Raw genomic sequence first — 24,335 nt, forward strand, 5'->3', positions numbered from 1 at the left:
ACCAAGGAAGAAACGGCTTTATTAGGCGTCTAGGCGTGCCTGGGAAACCCAGGTCAGTCACAGAGAAGAAAGGCTCACGCTGGCACAAGAATACAGGACACAGGCGTTGCAGAATATCCTCTTGAAAACCAACCACGAAACCAAACCTTCCCTCTTGGTAGCCTACCAGAAACGCTGCTGAGATGAGCCCTGGTGAAACTTGTGGAAGCTCCTAGTGAAACAAGGACGTGTGTGCAGAAAGGGAGCGTGCGCCCCAGCCCTGCTGACTCATGTACAGTGGGGGGCCTGGGTGGGGGAAGGAGGAACGGGAAGGAGGGTGCCCTCATCTCCTGCACCAGGCTCCCTGGGGTGCGGGGAGAGAGGAACCACTGTTTGTCTGTAAAGGGAAGACCAGGACAGCAGAGGGGGGCGGGCCAGCTCTGCCGCGAGGTGGCGGACTCTGTACAGTCTGGGGTGAGGGCGCCTCCAACAGGTCCCGGCAAGGCAGGAGGCCCTTCCTGAGGACCCCCCCACCCCCGGAGAGACAGCCATTCCAGTTCCCTGCTGACCTCCTGCAGAGCAGATGCCAGCGTCCAGCACCAAGTCCAAGGTCACAACCAGCTGAGGGGAGTGGAGTGGCCGCCCGACGACACCGGTACCTCTCGGTCTAGGAGACCTCCTTTTTTGGAGCAGTCACTTTCTGCGGACCAAAAGCCATCTTGCCCAATATGGGCCCAACCTAGAAATTAATTCCCACCTTCATGTGAGCACCAGGTGAAGAGTCTCTCTCATGAGGCAAAGCTTTAGATCTTGGCCCTTCGGTGACAGTCCCTGGACAGAAGACCGGTCTGAGGCTTTCGGTGCCCAGGTGCTGGTCTCTGTCCCACGAGTAGCAGGCACTGCCTGCTGACAATGGGCCCCAGTGATGTGATGCTGTAACTCTCCCAAGAAGAGCGCTCTCTACTTTCACAGGCAGAAAAGGAAGAAATGAGGCAGGTTGCAAGGGAGCTGATGCCACTTAATTCTTCCATCGAATTTGCTGGGGAAAAAAACAAACAATGATCAGTTTTCATGGATCCCTACAGATAGGCAGACAGAATTCAATACAACAAAGACTCCCGGTAGGTAATGTAAGTAAAAGAAGGATGGAGCCAGAAGGCTGAGAAAAAAAAAAATTTAATGTTGGGGAGAGGAGTTCATTTATTCAGAGATGGATTAAACACCTATTCTGTACCTATTCTGTAAGCCTGATTTAGGGCATTTATTCTGGTTCTGCCCTCCTCAGGACAAAGATTCAAAGATTCACTAGCTTTAGCTTATAGTAGATTCCAAAATACCTAACTGGCACCAAAGCTCCACGTTAACAATAAGCTCAGCAATTCCATACTATGAGAGAAGAGGCAGCTGTGTTCCCCAAGTAGCTAAAAATCAGGGTACACATGCATACCTGTGGCCGATTCATGTTGGTGTACGGCAAAACCCATCACAATGTTGTAAAGTAATTATCCTCCAATTAAAATAAATTGAAAAAAAAAAGTAGCTAAAATCTACTTGACCTACTTCTTTCTTCCAATAGGGAGGTCACATCCAGCCCCAGGAAACTACAGTTTGCATATCCTGATTCTATAATGTTTGTTTCCAACTTCCAGTGGTTAGTCCTTCCTACCTGATAAGTTTAACAATGATCAGAGCACTACAATCAGTGTCAGCCAAGGTCCCCAACCACCCTAAGTCATCCCACGTCTCAGGAGTGACTTCTGCCCTGTAGGCCCGTAGGGGACCCTTATCAAGAGATCCACAGGCTTGGCCGACAGCAATCCCATTCAGGCCTTGGGAGTATGTGCTTGACGCTCCTCTGAGAACTGTCTCCTGAGCCCACTGGAGGGCAAGCCGCAGCCCCTCACCGAGCTGTTGAGAAGGGCATCAATCTTCTCCTCCTCGGCAGAGCCTTTATCCACCTTGCTCCTGTACGCGAGCAACTGCTGACGATCCTTCAGGTCCCGGCAAGTCTATCACCAAAAGAGACGACAATAAAAACCTCCAGTCAGCCTTCTCTACAAGGGCCTCTTTCCTTCTGTCTCTCCCACTCTGAGCCAAGGTTCCGAGAGAAGCCAGGGAGCTGCGGTGGGATGACAGTGGGGCTAAGCACCCACCAAACTTCACACTGAAGAGACGTCTGCAGAGGTTACATGGCTTGATTTAGTTCTATGAATTCTCCAAGTGCAACGAATTTATAACAGCAGAGAAAACCCAGTCAGAGAACTGGGCAAACCATAAAGGAGAGCTGGTCTCCAAACTAACTCTTGCCAGACCACACTATGCACTGAGTGGAAACTGACATTAGCACCTTAGGATCTAGGACCTGAGACTGAAGCCTCCCACTGTCCACTGAGGTCTAACTCAGAGCTCTCATTTCTGAGGGACTCACATCAATGACGACATCATGACACTTGAACTTGGTGGCTAAGTTCAACTTTGTGTCCACATCTTCCACCAGATTGACATACTCCTGTAATATCTGTGAAAACAATTACTTCTGATTAATGATTCTCAGCCGTATTAAACCCAGAGTTCTGAAAGGTAGGGAAAAAGTCCTGAAGAAGGCAAAGAGTCAGTGCCTGCTGTCTACAATTCCCATCACGAACCACAGGACCAGGTCTGCAATGGGCAATGAGGTGGACTTTCTGCAGTAATCCAGGTTCTCCCGAAAAGGAAGAGAAGGGCCCACTCCTCCTCATCCTGGAGCCAGACCCCTGTGCCAGCAACAGGTATGCCCTGGGTCTGACCTCCCCCCGTGCCCCTGCTCCTTGATGGCCTTTCTCATTAAGTTCTCCTGTATCATTTGAGTAGTGTGCCTCCCTCTGGCTGAACACAGCATATGCTCCTCAGAGGGGGTGGTCTGGGGTCATACTTCTGAAGGCTGAGCAGAAAACTTCCTTCCCTGGCCCTTTCTAGGTCAAGGCGCAGTACAACCATTATGTTGCCTTTAAGATAAGACCAGAGCAGGTCAAGTCTCCCATTGCTAAGCAGTAAGAGGCTGAAAGTCAGGTCTCCTAGAAGACCCTGTACTCGACTCTCTGGAAACCATTACCTGGACAGGGGCACTGTTCTTGTGCAAAATTTCCACAACCCGATGGAAGCCAATGGGTGCTCTCTTCTTGGTGTAGCCCAGCCAGTTCTGAAAAAGGAAGATGGGGTGGCCGTGGGCAGGTCAGACAAATTCAACCCACTCTGAGCTAGTCTCTCTGCATTTTGTGGTAGGACTAGCATAACGTGCTGGTGAGAGTGGATGAATGGGAGGTGGGGGAAAAGAGAAAGGAAGGAAGATGAGGGTTTTAGCAAAGTCAAGGAACTCAGGAGGGTGGAAAAGAGTCAGAGGTATTATAAGTTCTTAGCTCGAATAGGCACGAATGCAGAAAAGTCTGAAATACAGCTAAATGAAACAAGCAGTTTCCTTGACAATATTTGCGTTGATAGTATGAAATTCTCTGGGTAGAATAATCCTACCCTTTACATCTTTATATTTACATAAATGTTTATTTGTAAATTCATGAGGAAAGGTCTGGAAAGCTACCAGTCAACCTTCTCACAGTGCTTGCCCTGAGGAACGGACTGAGAAAGGAGGTGGACAGTGGAAGAGGAACTTCACTTTTTACCCTCTCACTTTCACAGCGGGTTTGATTTTGACACAGGCATGTACTGCTTTCATAGTTAATATTTCTAATTAAATAACAAAGGCAGAAAACAACAAATTGTCAAACCCATAATGGAAAAATGGATATTTAAACTGCAAACCAACGAAGACATGACAACCCAACAGAAAGCAAGATTCTTGACGATCTGGACAGCAAACAAAAACAAACAAAAAACAGCTCTAAAGAGCTAATCAATTTATGTGTATTATAATATTCTTTTTTTTAAATTAGAGGATAATTAAATATTGTGATGGCTTCTGCCATATGTCAACATGAATCGGTCACAGGTATACATGTGTCCCCCGCTTCTTGAACTCCCTGATAATATTCTTATGTAATTTCTCAAGAATGATAATACTGTGGTTACAAATGAGAACAATGCTTAAGTAGTTAAAGTATTGTGCTGTCTGCAGTTTACTTTCAAATGTTTCAGCCAAAAAAATGCATATAGAACAAGAGAAAGCAAATATGGCAAACATGTGAACAAGTTCATTAAGTAGGTGAAAACTGTTCATTATTCTTCCTTTTGGTTTTCTTTAGATCTGAAACTTTGGAAAATAAAATGTTGAAGGAAAAATGTCAACCAGTAGCTGGAACCTGAGTGTCCCAGGAGGCGTGAAACCTGAGACTCCCAGGAGGCATGGGATGGCAAGACGGCATGTCCACCGGAGCGCTGACAGCCCCAGGGCACCCACCTTGGTGGTAAACAGGGCATCAACGTCATGCCAGGCCCGGAGCTTGGCGCGAGCGGCCAGCGCTGTCAGCACGTACTGTTTGTCTGGGATCTGAAAGCAGAGGCCCGGGGAAATTAAGAGAAGCAGAAAAGCATCAGGGGAGGGGCTTGAGAGTTCTGGAGAGACAGGCAAAAATACTCCCTGGTATTGATTCTGCCCCTTACAATCCACAAAGCTCTTGGGTCTCCAAGCCCTGGCACTGCTGCAGGCTATTCAGTTAAGGCCTTCCCTCACTTCCACAGACTCACTCCATTCTCCCCTGACCCCTGAATGTCAAGGGACTTACTGCACAGGGTTACAAAGCAACATCCACTCCACAGAGTGATTCTGATACTACTTTTACTAAACACTGCTGAATTTATATCTACCTTAAATGTCTTCTTCAGGTTGACCGGGCTGCTGAAAGTCCCCTAGGATGAAAGTGGAGAAGGAATCTTGGTGTTACTGACTTTCTCAAATACCACCAATCTCCTGTTTTCTTGTCCACTAGCTAGACATTCTACATTTCACTCTGTAACCATTTAAACCTGGAAATTAATTTAAGAGAAAAGCCCTATCAGGTCTAGCTGGCCATCACCATCCAGCTTAAGAGCACTAGATTAACAGGTATAAAGTATTTCCCAATTTTTTGCTAATCCTATGATTGTTACGATCATGGCCACCTATGGGATCATTAAAGTCGCGCTTCTCCAAGACAACTTTTTAAAGTATGCACAGGTAACTACCCTCTGCTGCTCTTCTTTACCCTGTGGGAATCCATCTGAAACTCTGGGCCTCTGACCAGAGATGCTCACAGCACCAGCACTGGTCAGGCAGATGTGTACTAGGGCAGCTCACCGGAAGCCACGCGAACCCATACAGACCTCTTTTCCCCTCTTGGAGCTGTTCCCAGGTGGGCTGCCAGGAATGATGTGCACCCACTGTACACAGAATACGCTGGAACCCAGGCTCTGAAGGACGCCCCCCTGTGCAGTGAGAATGCCTGGGCCTTTCCGCCCCGAGTGGCCCGCACCTCAGCCTCCGTGTAGTGGTAGAAGCAGGAGTAGAACAGCGTCGTCACCAACGGCATGTTGAGGATGGACGCTTTGCGGGGGTGCTTCCGGAAGACCTCAGTCTGTCCCGCTAATTCTAGATGCCGATCGTTTGCCTGTGGTGGAGTGAGCCAAGAGAAAAAAAAGAACAGTGTCTGTGGAGTGGAGGCAGGAGAGAAGCCTGTAATACTAGAGCAGATGTGTTTCCTACCCTAGGAAAGAGGCGAAGAGGAGAAAAAGAAAGAAACTGCCTAGGAGAGCCCCGAGGAGCTTAAGATCCAGAAAATGATGATCTAAGTTGGATGGAGGAAGACCAGGGAAGTAGTGATGAAAGAGCTCTGGGATGAAGAGGAAATAGCTCAAGATTAATAGCAAGTGAGAAAAGAAAAGATGCCTGGAGACAATGGAGGGAAGGCCACCATGCAGAGAAAGAAAATAGAGACTCTTAGAAAGGGTAACTGGAAATGACGTATGTGGTCAGAGCAGAAGTCTCCTAGCTGCTGAATGACACGGAGCTTTGGCACTGAAGCAGAAAGAATAGAAACAAGGATTCTAACCTCAATAATGATCTGACGTTCCAGGAGTGTGTAATGGTCTTGTATGTGTGCAGAATCTTCTGCTGAAAATGGCAAGCTGGGAGAGAGGGCAAGAAGGTTAGTACCTCATTCTCTACTCAAACAAGAAACACACCTACCTAATCCAGGTCACCACTTTAAGTCTAAGATGCTCATGGGGCTTTGCAATCCTGGTCTCTGTTCCCTTTAGAGCATCCCTGAAAGGCAGAGAGAAAGCAGGAAGTAGAGGCGACCTCTGGCTGGGATTTTATACTTCAGGTTTTGCCAATTAGACAGGGAGCCTTCAAGTCCACGAAATATATACAGTCACTAGTGATTCTGCTGAGGAGTGAGGCAGAATCCTCTCATTGTGGGCGGTGCAATGACTGAAGAACGAGTCACTCAGCCAATGAGTGCGCCTGGCCAACTGCCCATCATCCACATCCCAGGGAGGCTCAGGGATTCCAGTCACTGCCTAATGTCAATGCTGAACTGTCTTTCAGGAGCACTGACATGTTGGCCATTTTTTAACGCAGAGTAATAAGATAAAACTCAAGTTACAGAGCATGGCAGTATGTCTGTAGATTGGTAAAAATCTTAAGAATTCTACATGATGTCAAGGGTCCCATCTTTATCACTACATCCTATCCTTCCATATGAAGAAGTTGACGGACAAACAGTCTTGCCTAAAAGTCATTTGGCAAGTCAATGGGTAAGGCCAGGAATAGAAGCCAGAATTTAAACACCCAGTTCCCAGACCTTCCTTCAGAAAGTACTGCCTTATTCCTCTACTCCACTCACTCCAGGAAGAATTCTGAAATTGAATTACACTGTCCCAGATAAGTGTGAGCCCATAGCCAATTTTTAGAAGCAATAAAGAAGACAGCAAAAGGTTCCAGTTACTTCAGTATTCTAACTTTTCTGTTTACCACAGGCGATAGGACACATTGGCTCAGTAGCTGCTAAAGTTAAAACTAAGGATTGCACTGACATAAATTTCTAAATGTGAAACCTGGCAATCATGTCACATGAGGAATGACGGAAAGAACTGTGACCACTGAACCTCAAGTAAGGTCTACTGGGTGGACTCTACACCTGTCTTGAAAGATAAACAGGGAAGCCAAGTTTTAGCTCAATGTAAGGAGGCACTTGCAGTAATAAAGGCTGTCCAACAACGAAATAAGCCACTTCCAAGAGCAGTGTGTGCCCCACCCCTGGAAGAACAGTACTTGGGGTTGGTTTTCACAGGGATTTATACTCTGGATAAAAGCTGGACTGAATCACTAGTTTTTGGACTGTGGCGTTTCAAGGACTGGTAACACTGAAAACAATACATAAATAAGATGTTGCCGGTTTTTTTCTTTTAATACATCAGGTCACACACACACAAAACTTAAAACTCATTTTTCTACCAAAAAGAAGTCGGGGGAAGGGAGGAAATCAATGAATAAAACGCAATCTATCTTTCAAATTAATCTAGCTTTAGGAGACAGCTCTCTACACTGTCTTTATTTTTCTCAATTTATCACCCATCAGTGAAAACTCTATGGGGGAATAGTGTTTGGAACCACTGAATGAGATGATCTTTAATCACGTTTGTACGGCCCACTGTTAGCCTTTCCCTGCAACCGTCTATCCATTCTACCCTCTTTTAGTCTCTTCATTGTTCTGTATAACAGTATTGATAGTGAAAAACATTTCTGCCCCACTTACCCAATGCATGTCTTAAGAAATTCTTTTCGTTTCTCGGGGTCCTGAATGTTCAAGTGCTCTCGATAATGGGACAGCTACAAAAAACAGAGAAGAACTTTGAGCTACTTCTTTTCCTCAGAAGGGTGAGTTAGCTCTGTCAGTAGGCTTTCCATGCTTAAAAGCTAAACTCTTCATTACTAGAGATTCTTCTGGGAATAGATGGCAGAGGGGTGAGGGAGAAGAGTGATTCAAAATTATTATCTCTAACTGCATTATCCAATATAATAGCCACGAGTTTCGAGAAAACGTTGTTCTTAGGAGATTGTCCTATTCTATGAGGATAAACTAAAAGCAGACTATCAGATTTGCCAATTCCAAGGTTTATAAGGTTGGAAAACTCCAAATTCATATATAACAGCATGCATGATAAATCACCTTCAATTCAAACATAACAGAGAATATGAAGAAAACATGAAAGCTTTAGATAAAAATGAGTTACCCAAAACACATTTATTTTTACTGTTTAATCAAACTTCAGAACAATGAACTATATGAATGCTACCTGAGGAAAATTCCTTATAGTTTTGAACCTATGGAAATTAAAAATGTAAACGAAAAAGCTTTTCAAAATGAGTACTACATATTCCTAATCATTTTGAAGAGATTAAGATAAAAGGTTTTAAAATTTTCCCACACCTTGAGTATTAAGTACAAGTTCCTTTTACAAAATATTACTGGAAAACATTTTCCTGAATTATACTCTGGTGTGCAAAGCTTAAAAATGTATCACCACCAATGTGTGGTACAGTGACTAAAAGAACAATTCTGACATCGATGGCAACGAGAAATCCTTACTCTTACACAATAATGTCAAACCTTTTAAATAGATTATTGAAGTTTTAATAAGAAAATTATATTTTTTGTAAAATTTCAGGTTCATTCTTATATTACAAGAGTTTTGTCTACAACGGTGAAAATCTGTCCAAAATCAACTTAACACTTAGTCATGGAGCTCTCACCCAAAATGTGTCCTGGGTGCCCTACCAGCGGCTTGACCGATTGTCCTTCATGACCTGTATCTGATTTCTTATCCCTGTTTGCTCAAAATTGTTTGTTCAATATTGTCTTTGGTATTAGAAGCCAAAACCCCAAAGCTCCTACAAATCAAGAACTAAAAACAACTAGAAATTAAGAGACAAATTCCAAATTGACCAGGCCAGTTTTCATTCGGTTATCTTTTTAAAAAATTTATTCAGAAGCCCAATCAAAAGAGCATATCAAAAGACACAAAAGTACATGATCTGGATTGTTCTCAGGCTTCCCAGATGCCTCTGTCTCCCAGGCATAACCATACCAAAGGAAAGGAAATGGTCAATCAGTGCGGTAGGCTGGGTTTTGGCTTAGACTTTTTAAAGAGGCCCCCAACTGAAACAAAGGCCACACTTACCGCAAGCTCTTCTGTTCTATCCAGGAACCTGGGAAGAAGCAGAAGGGAGCAGCGCATTTTTATCTATTGATGCGTGGCAGTATAACCTCACAAAACAGGATGAGTGTTCTAGGAGAAACATCATCCGAACTCATCTGCCTCCATACACAAGCTAAGCCCTTCTCTTCTCAAACTCTCTACCATCAGCAACCCCTTGAGAACACGTGCCCGATCTACCGAGCTGAGTGAAGAGCAGAAGCTGGAAGACAGTGTGGGCACTAATAACTGTAATGTCAACAGATCTGACAGAAAGGCTCAGAGCCTCCGCAAAACCTCAGCCCACAGTAGTCTTCTGGGTTTTTTTTTTAAAGATGAAAACACTCTTCTCTGTCAGTAGTCTTGGAAACAGACTGTCTACACTATCCTCCTCTGTTGTTTTCTTTTTTTTTTTTAAGATTTATTTATTCACTCTTTAGCTTTGAGGGGTCTTCACTGCTGCATGCAGGCTTTCTCCGGTTCTGCCGAGTGGGGGCTACTCTAGCTGCGGTGCGCAGGCTTCCCACCGCGGTGGCTTCTCCTGGTGTGGAGTACGGGCTCTGGGTGTGAGGGCTTTAGCAGCTGCGGCACACAGGCTGAGCCGCTCCAGGGTACATGGGATCCTCCCACACCAGGGATGGAACTCGTGTTCCCTGCATTGGCAGGTGGATTCTTAACCCCTGGACCCCCAGGGAAGCCCTATTGTTTTCAGGTACAGCATACGATGCATTTTGTCTCTCCCCAAAGGTGGTAAGGCCTTGGAGAACAAGGACTTTTGTCATCTGATTGCTTTTTCACTCTGCAAGGACCACTATAATTAATATCACTACTTTGGCATAGAGGTGATGCTTAAAAAAAGCGTTGTTGGTTTGGAGGGAAGGAAGGAAGAAAAGAAAGAGGGAGGGAGGGAAGAAAGGGTTGAGGGAACAGCTCGTCTTGAAGACGGTTTCTACAAATTCCTGGCTAACCATCTCTAATCTCGACCCTGACCATGTGTGCCCTCCCGACCTGAGTCTTTGGGAAAGCTCATCACTCTGCGGAGGCCACTAGGTAAATAAAGTTCCCTCAGGCCACATGTCAGCCTAAACAGAGGCTCCACCCCCTGCCCTGACACTGAAGAAAGGACATAATACACCTGTTTTAAGCTAAGAGTGGGCAAAAGTCCCTAACAACTGAAATGAGATAGGGAAGAAAAACATGGCAGAAGAGCTGCCCCCAGTGGGCACCCCCTTCCCCAGGCCCCCAGCAGACATGCCTGCTTCTTGCCTCTCTACCCATCAGAACCTGACCCAGTCCCACAGGGCCCACTCAATTCCTAACCACTCCCATGACGTTCTCCTCAGATATCCTGATTGAAAATTGCATTTGCTTCTTCTGCTCTTCCATTGCGCTTCTCACTGGCATCACCAGGGACCAAGTGAAAAAGGCATCTTTAGTCTCGGTCTTTTGTTAGAAAATAGTTAATAAATATTAATACCACAGACTAGGCATTATGCTGAGCGCTTTACATGCATGAACTCCTTTCACCTTCATTGACCTTGGAGTAGGCAACATTACTTCCATTTTACAAACATGAAAACTGGTGCTTTTAGAGGTTGAGGAACTTGTTCAATGTCATGCTATGAACTAAGTAATGGAGATAATATTCAACACAGGTGCTTGACTCTGGAGCCTGATTTCTTAACCCAGTCACTTTACTACAGGTTGTGGTGCAATATTAGTTATCCCATCACATTTCTTTTTTTCCCTCTTTCTCTCTTTTCAGTCATGCCACATGGCTTGTGGGATCTTCGTTTCCCAACCAGGGGCTGAACCTGGGTCCGTGGCAATGAAAGCACCAAGTCCTAACCACTGCCACCAGGGAATTCCCCCATCACCTTACTGTATCTTGTCTAATAAGCATTTCGAGAAAAAAGGGGCAGTGTCTCTCTCTTTGTAGTATCACCCAGAGTGCTCTGAACTAAGTACTTAACAAACTTTACAGACCAGATGATCAGTTCTTACCTAAAGAGGTCTAAAAGCAGCTTCTGATCACCTATCTCCTTAAGGAAGTGAATGAGATGTCTCAGGGCAACCTGCCGCACCTCCAGCTCTCGGAAGAGGATCTCTGGTAGGCAGGAAGAAAGGAGTTAGATGGGGAAAGATTAAAGCCTATTACTCAACAGGAAATCAGCACCCCCCCAACTCACACATTCTTAAGATAATCTCCTCAAAGTCCATCAGAAGCTAGGAATGGTTTACGAATAGTGCCCACCCCTGGCTCAACCCACCAGCAACACACTCCAGGGTCCAGGACAAGGCTAAGCCTTTGTGTTAGCTTTGAGCTCTCACCAACCCAACCAGCAGGCCCTGAGCGTGGACTTTCACATCCTCAAACCAACACAGCCATCCGTCTGTGCAGTAAATGAGGGGCTTTTTAATCACTGTAGCTATCACTAGAAAGGAGGAACGACTCAGGGCTGGGGTGTGTACTCTGAAGCCTCAGGAACCCCCAGCTATCCCAAAAGTAGACCCGATGCTGGTGAATTCTGGTATGAAAGCCACGAGACCATCCTCCCTTCAAGTGTAGCAGACACCTTACCGACTACAGATCTCCCTCAAGCCACGCTCACCTTTACTCAGCGTCCTCTTCAGGAAGATCAGAACCTAGAGGAAGAAAACCAAGAAGGAATCACCCTGCGTAACCTTCCAAACACGAGGCCCTGTCTGAGCACCTGACGACTAGGAACGAGGCCAGCAACTCATCAGGAATCTTCACAGGTCCAGACAAGGTGTTTCTCGATGTGATGAAAGGACAGGTGACGGACATATGGAATGAGCTCTGTCTTGGGAGTCCACACACCCTTGCCCCTTATGGCAAGAGACACCTCCCTCCCTCTGTGAGAGGCTGCTCTCACATCTCTCAGCCTTCAGATTATTTTTGAGGACACAAAGTAGCCAACCTACCACTTCTGGGTCATAATGAAGAGTATCACACACAATGCAAACTGAGCTTTTAGAACACGTACTTCTGGGAATCTTCTACTTCAAGAGGAAATCCAGTGTCTCTACTTGACATTAAAGTCTATCCTCTGGATAACCAACAAGGACCTACTGCACAGCACAAGGAACTATACTCAATATTTTATAATAACCTATAAGGGAAAAGAATCTGAAATATATATATTAATACATATAACTGAGTCATGTTGCTGTACATCCGAAACTAAAAGATTGTGAATCAACTATATTTCAAATAAAGAAATAAATATATAAAAAAAAATCTATCCTGATTGGACTTTCAGAAACTGATGAAAGCAATAATTAAACAACAAAAGGCACAACTCACTGCAGTAATGACGTTCCCATCATGCATGCTTACTGCTTCTTCTAGGAGCTGGATTTTGTCCTGTAAGGAGCGGAACCTTTCCAGTGAGCAGACCTGCCAGATAAAAATAGAACTGGTGTGCAAGGAAGAGGACCATTTCCTATATTCCTTTGTCAATGGAAACTGAGGAAGAGCAAGAATGACCTGAAATCTCCCCAACACATACATGCATGCTCAGTCGCTTAGTAATGCCTGACTCTGCGATCCCATGGACTGCAGACCGCCAGGCTCCTCTATTCACTGGATTTTCCAAGCAATAACACTGAAGTGGGTTGCCACTTCCTTCGCCAAGGGATCTTCCTGACCCAGGGATTGAACACACATCTCCTGCACTGCAGGCAGATTCTTTACCGCTGAGCCACCTGGGGCTTCCCAAGTGGCACTAATGGTAAAGAATCCAGCTGCCAATGCAGGAGATGGCAAGAGAAATGGGTTTGATCTGTGTGGGTCAGGAAGATCCCCTAGAGCAGGAAATGGCAACCTGCTCCAGTATTCTTGCCTGAAAAATTTCATGGACAGAGGAGCCTGGCGGGCTACAGTCCGTGGGTCACAAAGAGTCAGACACGACTGAGCACACATGCTGGTCCCCAAGGAGAGCCTCTTTATTTTACACAACAGCCCCCAACACTCTATGAGCCAGGAGGTTCCTACCACCCACTCCCTAGTTCAGCCTTATGCCCTGGAAGAGGTTAGTGTCCTGATGAAGGCTTGCCAAAGTCAACAGGCAGGTAGACCACTTGTTCTCTTTTTCCTCTTTTTTTTTTTCCCTTTTTTTAAAAAAAACTGTTTTTCTTTGTTTGGTTGGTTGGTTGCTTTTTCAAACACTGGTGTTGAGCACCACCTTTCAGTAGATCACAGTGAGGGAGCTGCTCTGCTACATATGAAAGCCAGACCCAGAAGCAGGTCCTCTAGAAATGGTTTAGGACAAGCTTCCCCAGGAACATGCGGTGCGTGACAGGCGAGGCGGCGGCCACGTTTCCGGCCATGCCCTGTGTCCCAGGACGAAGGGCTCTCTGCACGGGGACTCCTGAGGCTCTGCGGCGTTTGCCACACCACAGGGGATGCGCATGGGGTCCACTGGAGGGGACAGCAGGGGACTGACCATCTGAGGCCTACTTTTATTTCTTTTTAATTAACTTATTCACTTATTTTTGCCTGTGCTGGGTCTCCGTTGCTGCGTGCAGGCCTTCTCGCGTCGTGGTGAGCGGGGGCTACTCTTCGTGACCGTGTGCAGGCTTCTCGCTGCAGTGGCTTCTGCTGTTGGGGAGCACAGGCCCTGGAGCTCGGGCTGCAGCAGTGGCGGAGCGAGGGCTCCAGAGTGCTGGCTCAGCAGTTGTGGCACACGGGCTTAGTTGTGGCATCTTCCCAGACTGGGGATCAGACCCACATCTCCGGCACTGGCAGGTGGATTCTGAACCACTGGACCATCAGGGAAGTCCCAACTTGTTCTCTTTTGAATGAGGCACAATTTATATCATAAAATATACACTATCTAAGTGTACAGTTCAGTGGGTTTTGACAAATAAATAATCCCATGTTAACTACTACCACAATCAAGATACAGAACATTTCCATCACCACAAAAATTTCCCTTGTCCATCTGACAAGGGATCTCACTAGCAGATATTTAGGTTATTCCCATTCTAAAGGTTATAATAAGTAAAGTTCCTATGAACATCTGTGTACAAGTCTTTGTATGAACAAATTTTCATTTCTCCCGAATTGTAAATGTCTATCAGCGATTAAATTAAATGTGTGTCTGATTTTGTAAGAAACTGTCAGACTCTTTTGCAAAGTGGTTTTACCACTTCACCTTCCTGTTTGCAGCATATGAGAGTTTCAGTTGTTTGCATCCTCCCAATGCTTGGTATGATCAGTATTTTTAAACTTAGCCATTATAGTGGCTGTATAGTGGTATCTCAGTTTTAATTCACATTTTCCTGATAACTGATAACGTTGAGCATCTTTTCAACTGCTTATTGGCCACACAGCTTTTGGTGATATAACTGGTGAAAACTTGAGCCAGTTTTTAAATGTAATTGCTTATCTTATTACTGAAGATATGTCATCATTTTTTATATACATATTCTGGAGAAAACACTTAATAGATGTATTTTACAAATATTTCCTCTCAGCAATGGTCTTTTTGTGTTTTTAACAATGTTTTCAAAGAACAAAACTTCACAATTTTGGTGAAGTCCATTTTCCTTTTTGGTCTGATGGTTTCTGTATGCTTGGTTAATAAGTCTTTGCCTAACTCAAGATCACAAAGACTTTCACCTAAATTTTCTTCTAGCTTTATAGTTTTAGCGCTTATTCTGCTATGATCCATTTTGACCCAATAATTATTATGATATCAATTCTCCCAAAATTGAAATACAGATTCAATGCAATCTCAGTCAAAATGCCAACACTGACAAGCTAACATGGAAATACACAGGATCTAGAATGGCTGAAGTAATTTTGGAAGAGAAGAATAAGGTTGAAGAACTTACATGACTTGATTTCAAGATTAACTATAAAGCTACAATAATCAAGGCCTTGGTAATGGCATAAGGATAGACAAAAAAACCAATGAACTAGAATACAGTCCAGAAAGAGACCTACATATATAGGGTCAATTCATTTTCAACAAAGGCACCAAAGTGACCAATGCAGAAATGGATCGTCTTTTCAACAAACAGTGTTGGAGCAAACAGAGAACCATATAGGAAAAAAATGAATGTCCATTTGTACCTCACACCGTATATTTTGTATTAACTCACAATGGATCACAGACCTAAACATGAAAGATTTGCTCTCACTCTTAAAGGCACTACTTTTCCCTCTCATCCATCACTCTTTTCCCACTTCCCCATCAAAACAACACTAAACCCTAGAGAATTAGAAATTTTGCAGCTGAACTGCCATCTTAGTGGAATGATTTTCCTCCTGAAAATCATTTCATTTAACAAAACCTGAAGAGAAAGGCCAAGCTGCTCAGCTTCAAAAAAAAAAAAAAAAAAAATTCCAATTCCACATTCTCTCCCCAGGGCCTTACCTTGCCCTTCCTGAGGCGCCGCACTGTGTCACTGAGGCTCCAGTCGTTGCTGTAATCCTGGAATATTAGCAACGCATGAATTATAGAAAGTTAAAGGATCAGAATTCAGAATTATCAGTGCGTCAGCTCCTCACCTCATGCTTATAGTCTTAGTCCCTAGAGGGGAAGTATTTTGTGGAAGAAGACAGATTAAAAAAAACAAAACTAGGATGGTCTGGTCCTGAGTTTCTTAAGCAACCGGGACAGAGATTTTACAGGCAGGACAAATTGGATCAAAGAGGGAATGGATCAACTGACAACGCCAGCAGCCCGACATGTAAGTGGTTCAGAATTTCAGCCCCTAGAGGCCGTTTTGGGACTCTAATTAATGGTTTTGCCAACAGAAGGAAAGGACAGAAACATGTTCTTTTTTTGGACCTTATGATATCATCTTTTCCTTTTCAGTCAATTTGCTTTTTCATGCGCTTCATGTGAATCTGAGCTCCCCCAAGCTTCTAGACCGCAGTGATGATCAAAAGTTTCAAAGCACAACCTAAAAAATGGCAGTATAATGGATAAGGATACTCCAGGGCTGAATCAGAAACTAAAAACTTTGAGTTCCAGTTCCACCATGTAACTAGCTGTGAGACTCCCAGCAAGCTCTAATGTTTAGAGATCCAATTTTTAAAATAACACCTGCTCAGAGATTTGGGAAGATCAAGCAAGATAACAAATGTTCAAGTACGTCAAACTATGTAAAGTGTCATGACCATCATAAGATATAACTCACCCTATACTCCCCCTTGGGTCTCCCCAGCTCTGGAGCATAGCTCTTGGCAGGCGTGTCTGACAGAGCTGCAAAAGAACAGGCAAGGGACTGAGAAGGACACCATCTTCCTGCCATGCCTTTCTTCCACGGCTCCCTTTGCTTGACTTGTGGGCTCCCGAGGTACCTTTATGGCCCAAAGTAGGGAAGCCCAAGTAGATCTCAGTTCCTACCCAAAGACAGCATCCCTAGATGCTACCCTTGGACCCCATGGCCTGAATGGTCTCAACCTGCTTATTCAGCATCAGAAAATTCCTCTAATAATGATGATAGATTCAGAAGAAGTGTCATCATCTAATTATCACTTGTCCCCATGACTCCCCAAGCTGTGCCCCAGATCAGTAACATCTCCCACAGTAATCAAGAGAAGAGAGTCCATGCCTACCATCAGAGAGGGACTGGAAACTTCCAGGTCTAGTTCTCCCTAAAGATAAAGAACACATAAGGCCAAGAGTTAAAGTCAGAGCCATCCAGACTCAGTTTAGGATGCAGTGCACACAGAACCTTTTTGTGAAAATATGAGAACTTAAGGCTTAAAAAAGCTTTTACTCAACTTCAGAAATCTGAGGTACCATGGAAATAAAAGGCACTGAGGAACTTTTTCTTCTAATTGTGGGTAAAATACACCTAACATAAACGTCACCATTTTTAAGGAGGATACAGTTCTGTGGTACTAAGTACATCCACACTGTACAAGCATCACTACTATCCATCTCCAGAACTTTCTGATCATCCCAAACTGAGACTGTACCCACTGAACAATAACTCCCTTTCCTCCTTACTCTCACTCCCTGGTGACCACTATTTACTTTCTATTTCTATCTGACTATTCTAGGCATCTCACAGAAATGGAATCACACAGAATCCTTGTATGTCTGGCTTCATTCACTCCGCATAATATCCTCAAGGTCCATCCATGTTGTAGCATGTATCCGAATTTTGATCCTTTTTAAGGCTGAATAATACTCCATCGCATGTGATGCCACATTTTGTTCATTCATTCACCGGTGAATGGACATTTGGGTTGTGTCCATATCTTGGCTACTCTGAATCGTGGTGTATAAATACCTGTTTAAGCCCTTGCTTTGAATTCTTTTTGGTATATACCCAGAAGTAGACTGCTGGATCATATGGCAATTCTACACTTAATTTTTTGAGAAACTGCCAAACTGTCTTCCACAGTCTTCTGGTGTCTTCTACACACAGGTGGTACCATTTTGTATTCCCACCAGCAGTGCACATGGCTTCCCAACAGAAATGCGCAGGGGCAGGGAGGATTCTGACCTAGACCCATTTCTGAGTAACAGAAATGCACAGGGGCACGGAGGGATTCTGACCTAGACCCATTTCTGAGTATATGTCACAAGATTAACGTCAATTCTGTTTATCGTGTTTTAGAAACCCAGTCTTACTCCTCTGAATTTCCCTCATTTCTCCCCCTTTCTGATCCCTAAGGGCTAGCTCCAAAGATTTTTATACTTCAGTATCTTTTTCTTACAGAGTAAATGAAAATCACAGCCTTGGTTTTCGGAACTCTGTCCCTTTAACCATCGCTCTTACCTCTAAAAAAGTTGCTCAGAGAGTAGGTAGAAGCAGGTCTGGGTAGCTGTGTGTAGGTGGAGAAGCTGTTTCGGTTCTTCAGCTGCTCACGCTCGTGGCTTGACCCGCTATTGCCAGCAGTCTCTTTGATGGACCACGAGATACCTGTGAGACACCAAAATGTAGACAGTCCTTCTCATCCAAAATAACACCACCTCATCCACATTCCAATAAACTCTAAAGGCTTTTCATCAGAAGCCCTGGTCCCTTGCCAACAGGGACTTAAAATACTGGGGCAGGGAGAAAGAAGAGAATCACACAGACCAATCAACAGACAAAAAGGGCAAAGGAAATGAATAAATGGATCAAAGAAAAGGAAATACAAGTAGCTGTTAAACATATGAAAAGGTGCTCAACCGCACTATTAATAAGAAATTACATAAATTAAAAGTACAGTTAGGACTTCCCTGGAGGTCCAGTGATTAAGAATCTGCCTACCAATGCAAGGGGACACAGGTTCGATCCCAGGGCTGGGAAGATCCCACAGGCCATGGAGGAACTAAGCTCACGTGCCACAGCTACTAACGACCGTGCACGTAGAGCCCATGCTCTACAACAAGAGAAACCACCGCCTGTGCACAGTTAGTAAGCAGACCCTGCTCGCTGCAGCTAGAGAAAGGCCCACGCAGCAACAAAGACCTGGAGCAGCTGAAGATAAAGAAGTATCTTTTAAAAGCACACTGAGATACCACTTGCCCCCTATAAGATTGACAAAGACCCAAAAGTTTGAGAACACCCTGTGCTGTCAAGGCTGTGGGGAAAAAGGAACACTCTGACACTGCTAGGTGGGAGTGCAAATTGGTGCAACATCTAACCGACACAGAAGCAAATATCCTCTGCCAGAAATTCCACTCTAGGAACTGAACTTTCAGATACTCTTACATGGGCAAAATACAAGGTCACTGACAGCAATATAAACAACAAAAGACTGGAAACAATCTAATGCTCATCAACAGTGGACTAGTTACACAAACTACCGGAATTGCATACAGTGTCTACTATGTTGCTATTTTTAAAAAGGGAGAGGCAGCATGAGAAAACTTGGAAAGATCTTCAAGCTATATTATCCCTTAAAAAGAGGAGGGTACGGGACTTCCCTGCTGGTCCAGTGGTTAAGACTTCACCTTCCAATGCAGGGGGTGTGAGTTCAATCCCTGCTTAGGTAGCCAAGATCCCACATGCCTCCTGGCCAAAAGAACAGAACATGAAACAACAGAAGCAAAACTGTAACAAATTCAATTAAGAGTTAAAAAAAAAAAAAGAGGAGGGTATAACGTATGCCACTCCTGGTGTAAAAAAGGGGGTTCATTTTCCTATATGTAGTTCCACAAGCAGAAAGCATCTCTAAATGAATACACAGGAAGCAAACAACAGCAGTTGTTTTGGGGACTGGCAGGGCCTGAGAACGAAGTAGACGCATGACAGTGTGAGGGTAACTTTTCTCAGTACACCTGGAATCCTTTTTTACTACAGTATGCCTTGAATACTTTTTGCTTTTTAAATCATGTGACAGTATTTCCCATTAAAACAAACAAACCAACCTTTAAAACTATGCTTAAAAATCAGATGGACCCAGCAAAGGCGTTAGGTGGTATTAGAGAACGATTAGGCAGTGGGACTTGGTGGCTAAGGAAGTCAGTTCTGCCAGGCAGTTGTGAGCATTTAAGTCAGCAGTTCTCAAATATGACTGCGTAACAGAACATTAGCAGTACTTATTGTCATTTGAGACCCCGCCCTACCCGCCACCCCACACCTAGCGTCAAGACCTACTGAAGCAGTCTCTCGAGTGAAGCCCAGGAATCTAATTTTAACGAGCATCCCAAGTAAGTCTGAAATAACCAGCCAAACATTAGCCCTCAGACAGCAGACCTAGACAGCCGTATGGACACTGCTACCATACTTCCCCAAGTACCCTCTCTCCCGGGCAAATTTCCAGATGTATGCTCATCTGAAAATAGCTTAGCCTTGTTCCCTATCCTGACAAGTATTGAGGAGACTTTACGAGTGCTAAGAACCCTGAATAATTAATCCCTTCCCAGGGTCTTTTGTACTTACTTCCCACAGGTTCCCCAGTCCAGCTGACTCTCTCCAGGTCATCTTCATCATCGTCATCCACAAAGTCTCGAAGGCTATTCACTGCCCGCTTGGATTCCTTTAACTGTGGACGGACATCAGGCAGGGTGCTTAGGCAGTCACCACATCTCACCTCTCCCTCTGACAGCCAAGAAGGCTGAGGAACTTGGACTTGAGAATGGCCAATATTTTAACCTTTCTGCCATCGAATACCTAGCCCACCAGACGTTTGCCAAGAAAAGAAATTGCTATTTAGCCAACACTGGAGTCCAGTGGCAAAGGTTAGGAAGAGTCAAAGCCACTTTTGAATTCTAATCCTATTCCTGGTATTGACTTGCTTTGTAGGGAGTTCTCCATCTTTCAAAACATGAATGTTTCCCCCATTTGTAAAACAGACATGATAAAGATAAAACTCCCAATCCAGTTCATCCTTCAAAAATAATAATATCACATGATAAAAGACTTAGGGTTCTTGAAAAAAAAAAAAAAAAACGGAAAGAAATGAATCATCTTAAGAATGTAAAGGAAGAAGGGCAGGGAGTTGGCTTTTTACAACTCCTCTCTTTTCCCAGGGTTCTTCTCCATGAAGAGTCTTCTAAAGATCTAACTGAAAGCACTGCTGAGCCTAATGGAGACAGGTTACCGAGGATGCAAGGGAAAGGGTACGCAGAGGAAAGGGGTGAGAACTTCCGTGAGTGTTCACAGAAACCCACCTGTGAGAGCTCATCATCTTCGTCATCAAAGGTGAAAGCCTTGAACTTGGAGCTATTCCAATATTCCTCCTCATCCCCCTTTGTCCGATTCATCTGGAGGGAGAGGAAGAGAGGTATACTGTATGTCTCTTTCTGGATTCCTCTCAAAAGAGCTCCAAAAGCTTTGGGTTCCTGGACTACAAACTCCCTGTTCTAGGCAGGGATGCACAAAAAGTGTCTGGTGAAGAAAATACTGAAGAGGCCACATAAAATCAGATCCTTGGGTCTCCAACCAATCCAATCACACTTTTGATTGTCTGATAACCCACAAATAGTCATTCATTCCTAGAGCGGCTACTTCATTCAAAACACTATCTCAGGCACTCGGTCAGGTGTTTTATTATGTAAGGGGTATCTGAAGTACAAAACACAGTCCCTCTCTGAAGGACCCTACAACAGAGTATGGAGCATATATACCTTTTCTCACTTATACACTCTCATGCATGCTAAGTCAGTTCAGTCGTGTCCAACTCTTTGTGACCCTATGGACGGTAGCCCACCAGGCTCCGCTGTCCACAGGATTCTCCAGGCAAGAATACTGGAGTAGGTTGCCATGCCCCTCTCTAGGGGATTTCCCCAACCCAGGAATCGAACCTGTGTCTCTTAGGTCTCCTGCACTGGCAGGCATGTTCTTTACCACTAGCGCCACCTGGGAGGCCCCAGTATAAGTATGTATAAAGGTGAAAGTACAAACCAGGCATGTGTTACAAGAATGCATCATGAACTTTGCTGAATACACAAGGTTAATCAAAGCATGAACAAAATAGATAGTAACTACCTACATTCATGGACTCAACATGCATCCTTTGCGTGCCACCTCTCAGGCCCTGTTCTAGGCGCTGGGAATACCACAGAGAATAAAAACTCACAGACATCTTACTCTCTCATGTGCTTCTTGAATTCTTGATGGCAAGTAAGCAACTAAAGGAAGCTGAATTTGCCTGCTTGTAACTTCAACTTCAAATCATGATTAATTTAATAACAAGTACTGGCCAAAATTTGGGAAATGAGGGCATAGCCAAAGAAGGAAGTCTATAAAGAATCAGTCAAAACACAACAAGTCCCTCTCATAACTATTCTAAAATTAGATTTTGCCCTGAAAAAAAGTTTTGCCTTAGAATCACAAACTGAACTATCCATGCCAGCTGGATTAGAGTGAAAACTGATTTAAGCCAAGAACCAGGTACCAAATTTTTCAGTGCCAAAAATAACTCCAAAGGCTACAGAGAGTCCAATTCTAAAGGATGGATTTGCTTTTTCTATTTCAATAGCACCTTTCTCAATAGAAGCTTAAGAAACACTCCCCATGGCAGACCCACTGAGACTCCCAGTGGCCTTAACACACTCTGCCTCACTCGGTGTGTTGTCGGGGGGTCTGGGAATGGCAAAGCAGGCTGAGAAGTGTTTACCATCTGATCCTTCCCCATGGCAGATATCACTAACTGATTTCTACTGCACTCAGACACAGCTTAAAAATCCTTTTGTATATTTAATGCAGTGAGTAAAATCAAACACAAAAGCTAGCAGAAAAAAAAAATCATCCTTTATATTGCAACAAGCATAGGCTTTGTAGTCAGCCAGACTTGAATTCAAATGTCAGTCTCTCCGATTCTCAGCAACCTGGGTAAACAATCTCACTTCTAAGCCTCGGAGAAAGTGACAGGCGACCTCACAGGGTTGGAGTGAAGAATAAAGAGTCAAGAAAAAGCTAACAAAAGTCCCCAGTATAAAGTAAATACTAAAGGCTAGCTCCTTTTAGTATAGGATATCTTCTGCCATCTTTCTATCTCCGCCATTTGTAAATATGGGACTTAAAAACAAAAACACACCTGGTAAGACTGTTGTGAGGCTGAAGCCAGTGAACCACACAGAAAGCACATGTGCGGATACAAAGATTTGTTTAGTATTAATTTTTATTATTAATAAATCAATATCTTGGAGAAAGCTAGAAAAATATTTCTAAGCATTCCTAAAGTTTAAAATTTTGATACAAAAACTCTGAGTAGCCATCACAAACACTGAAGATGTCCACAAAGCAGGTAAACGTCCATGGTACAGGTGCCAGTTTATAAAGACTCAGAACAACTCTTCAAAGTAGGCCTAGCAGATTCCATTTCACTGATGAGGGGAATGAGGCACAAAAGGATTAAGTACCAAAGTTTTTAAGCTAAAGCTAATTGCTCCTATCCAGGTTTTCTATCTCCTGGGTCATTTCCACTCTGATCTGCATCGTCTTTTTATCACTCTAGGGAAAACTGAGGGCAGGTCATTACTACAGTATCTACAGATAGGCATAGCATGAGTCTTAACAAACCCTTAATCCACCAGAGGATTTCTGGAATCTTTTCTTAACTATGCAAAGGCAGTGGACGCTTGACACTAATCTGTACTTCTAGCGCTAGTCAGAAACTATATTTCCTCAGCAAGTAAAAAAGACAATGATTTAATGGTTCTAAAATTTATAAAGCAATCAGGTACAATTTTAAGAGGGGCTGAGAAAGATACTTCAAAATTATTTAAAACACTTCAAAGGCTTGTCCCTGTCACTTGTTTACTGAGATCCCACCATACAGGGCAGTAGATCTCAGGGAAGAGCAGGAATACGACAAAGGAAGGAAAACGACTTGGCCAAAAAATATCTACAACCAACACGCTCTCCGCCTGACGACACCGCAGAAACCAGCCTGTGAGAAGTTAGATTCGGACTCATTTAACTTCCTTCAAAGCCAGGCCTACACAAGTGAGGTGACGAACTGAGACGAGGAAACGTGGATTAAACTAGGAAAGCTCTGTGGGCGAAGGGTCCAGGAAACAAGGATCCACCGCAGAGGCCAGAGCCCAGAACCTTGGTACAATAAATGCTTGTTCAAAATCAGTTGTCTGGACTCGCTCGCGGCCCCAACCTCGAGTGCAAGCCCAGGGATCGCCAGAACTGGAGTTAACAGTCAGGCCAGGGAGGTCGAGGGACGCCTCAGACAATGAGGGGAAAGGATATGGATGCGGAGAGGCTGGACTCGGCCAGATATGTAGCCCAAGGAGTTTGGGACACCCTCACCTCTTCCACACCGAGCCCTCCCTCTCAGGTCAGCGCCAGACTTCGCCGCCGAGGGTCCAGCCTTTCTAGACAGGCTGTGCGGCATACAAAAGGGGCGGAAGGGGATAGTCCCAAGGAGGGGGCGGGAGCGCTGGGGTGGGGGTAGGAACCAAGGGTCGAGACAGGTGCCGCACGCCATGCTGGAAGTTGTAGTTCCTTCCGCCCCTACAATCAGGTTCTGCTTGGACAGGCCGCGGCGGCCTCTTGACTACAACTCCCAGAATCCCCAGCGCACCTCGCCTAAGCCCGTTTCCTCTTCTTTCAGCTCGACCTTCCGAGGTTATCCCGTGGATCACTCGATGAGACTACAACTCCCGTGAGGCCTAGCGGGGCCGATGAAGGGTTTAGGGAAACAATGAAACGTGTCCTGTGTGTCTCTGTGGGTGAGGAATGGTCGTGTGAGCTGTCGCCTTTCGGGCCTTTCAGGGCATAACTCGAAGGAGTGTGAAGGAATCCTT

The 24,335-nt window shown here is 44.5% G+C and overlaps 1 protein-coding gene across 1 annotated transcript; it reads right to left on the reverse strand.

Moving 5' to 3' along the window:
* On the reverse strand, window positions 1-23,919 carry VIPAS39 (VPS33B interacting protein, apical-basolateral polarity regulator, spe-39 homolog). Its single transcript, XM_052646263.1, has 20 exons — window positions 23,839-23,919; window positions 20,745-20,837; window positions 20,014-20,116; window positions 17,920-18,063; window positions 16,745-16,783; window positions 16,324-16,388; window positions 15,555-15,611; window positions 12,476-12,568; window positions 11,760-11,793; window positions 11,152-11,254; window positions 9,133-9,160; window positions 7,707-7,780; window positions 5,997-6,072; window positions 5,421-5,555; window positions 4,777-4,818; window positions 4,370-4,459; window positions 3,071-3,157; window positions 2,408-2,497; window positions 1,884-1,988; window positions 1-1,018 (listed from the first exon to the last, which is right to left on the reverse strand). Exons 2-20 carry the CDS (start codon window positions 20,835-20,837, stop codon window positions 998-1,000), a joined length of 1,479 nt encoding a protein of 492 aa, XP_052502223.1. The 5' UTR covers window positions 23,839-23,919; the 3' UTR covers window positions 1-997.
* Window positions 23,920-24,335: the final 416 nt, after the last annotated feature.

This window comes from Budorcas taxicolor, chromosome 10 (genome assembly GCF_023091745.1).
Source record: "Budorcas taxicolor isolate Tak-1 chromosome 10, Takin1.1, whole genome shotgun sequence".
Lineage (NCBI taxonomy): Eukaryota > Metazoa > Chordata > Mammalia > Artiodactyla > Bovidae > Budorcas > Budorcas taxicolor.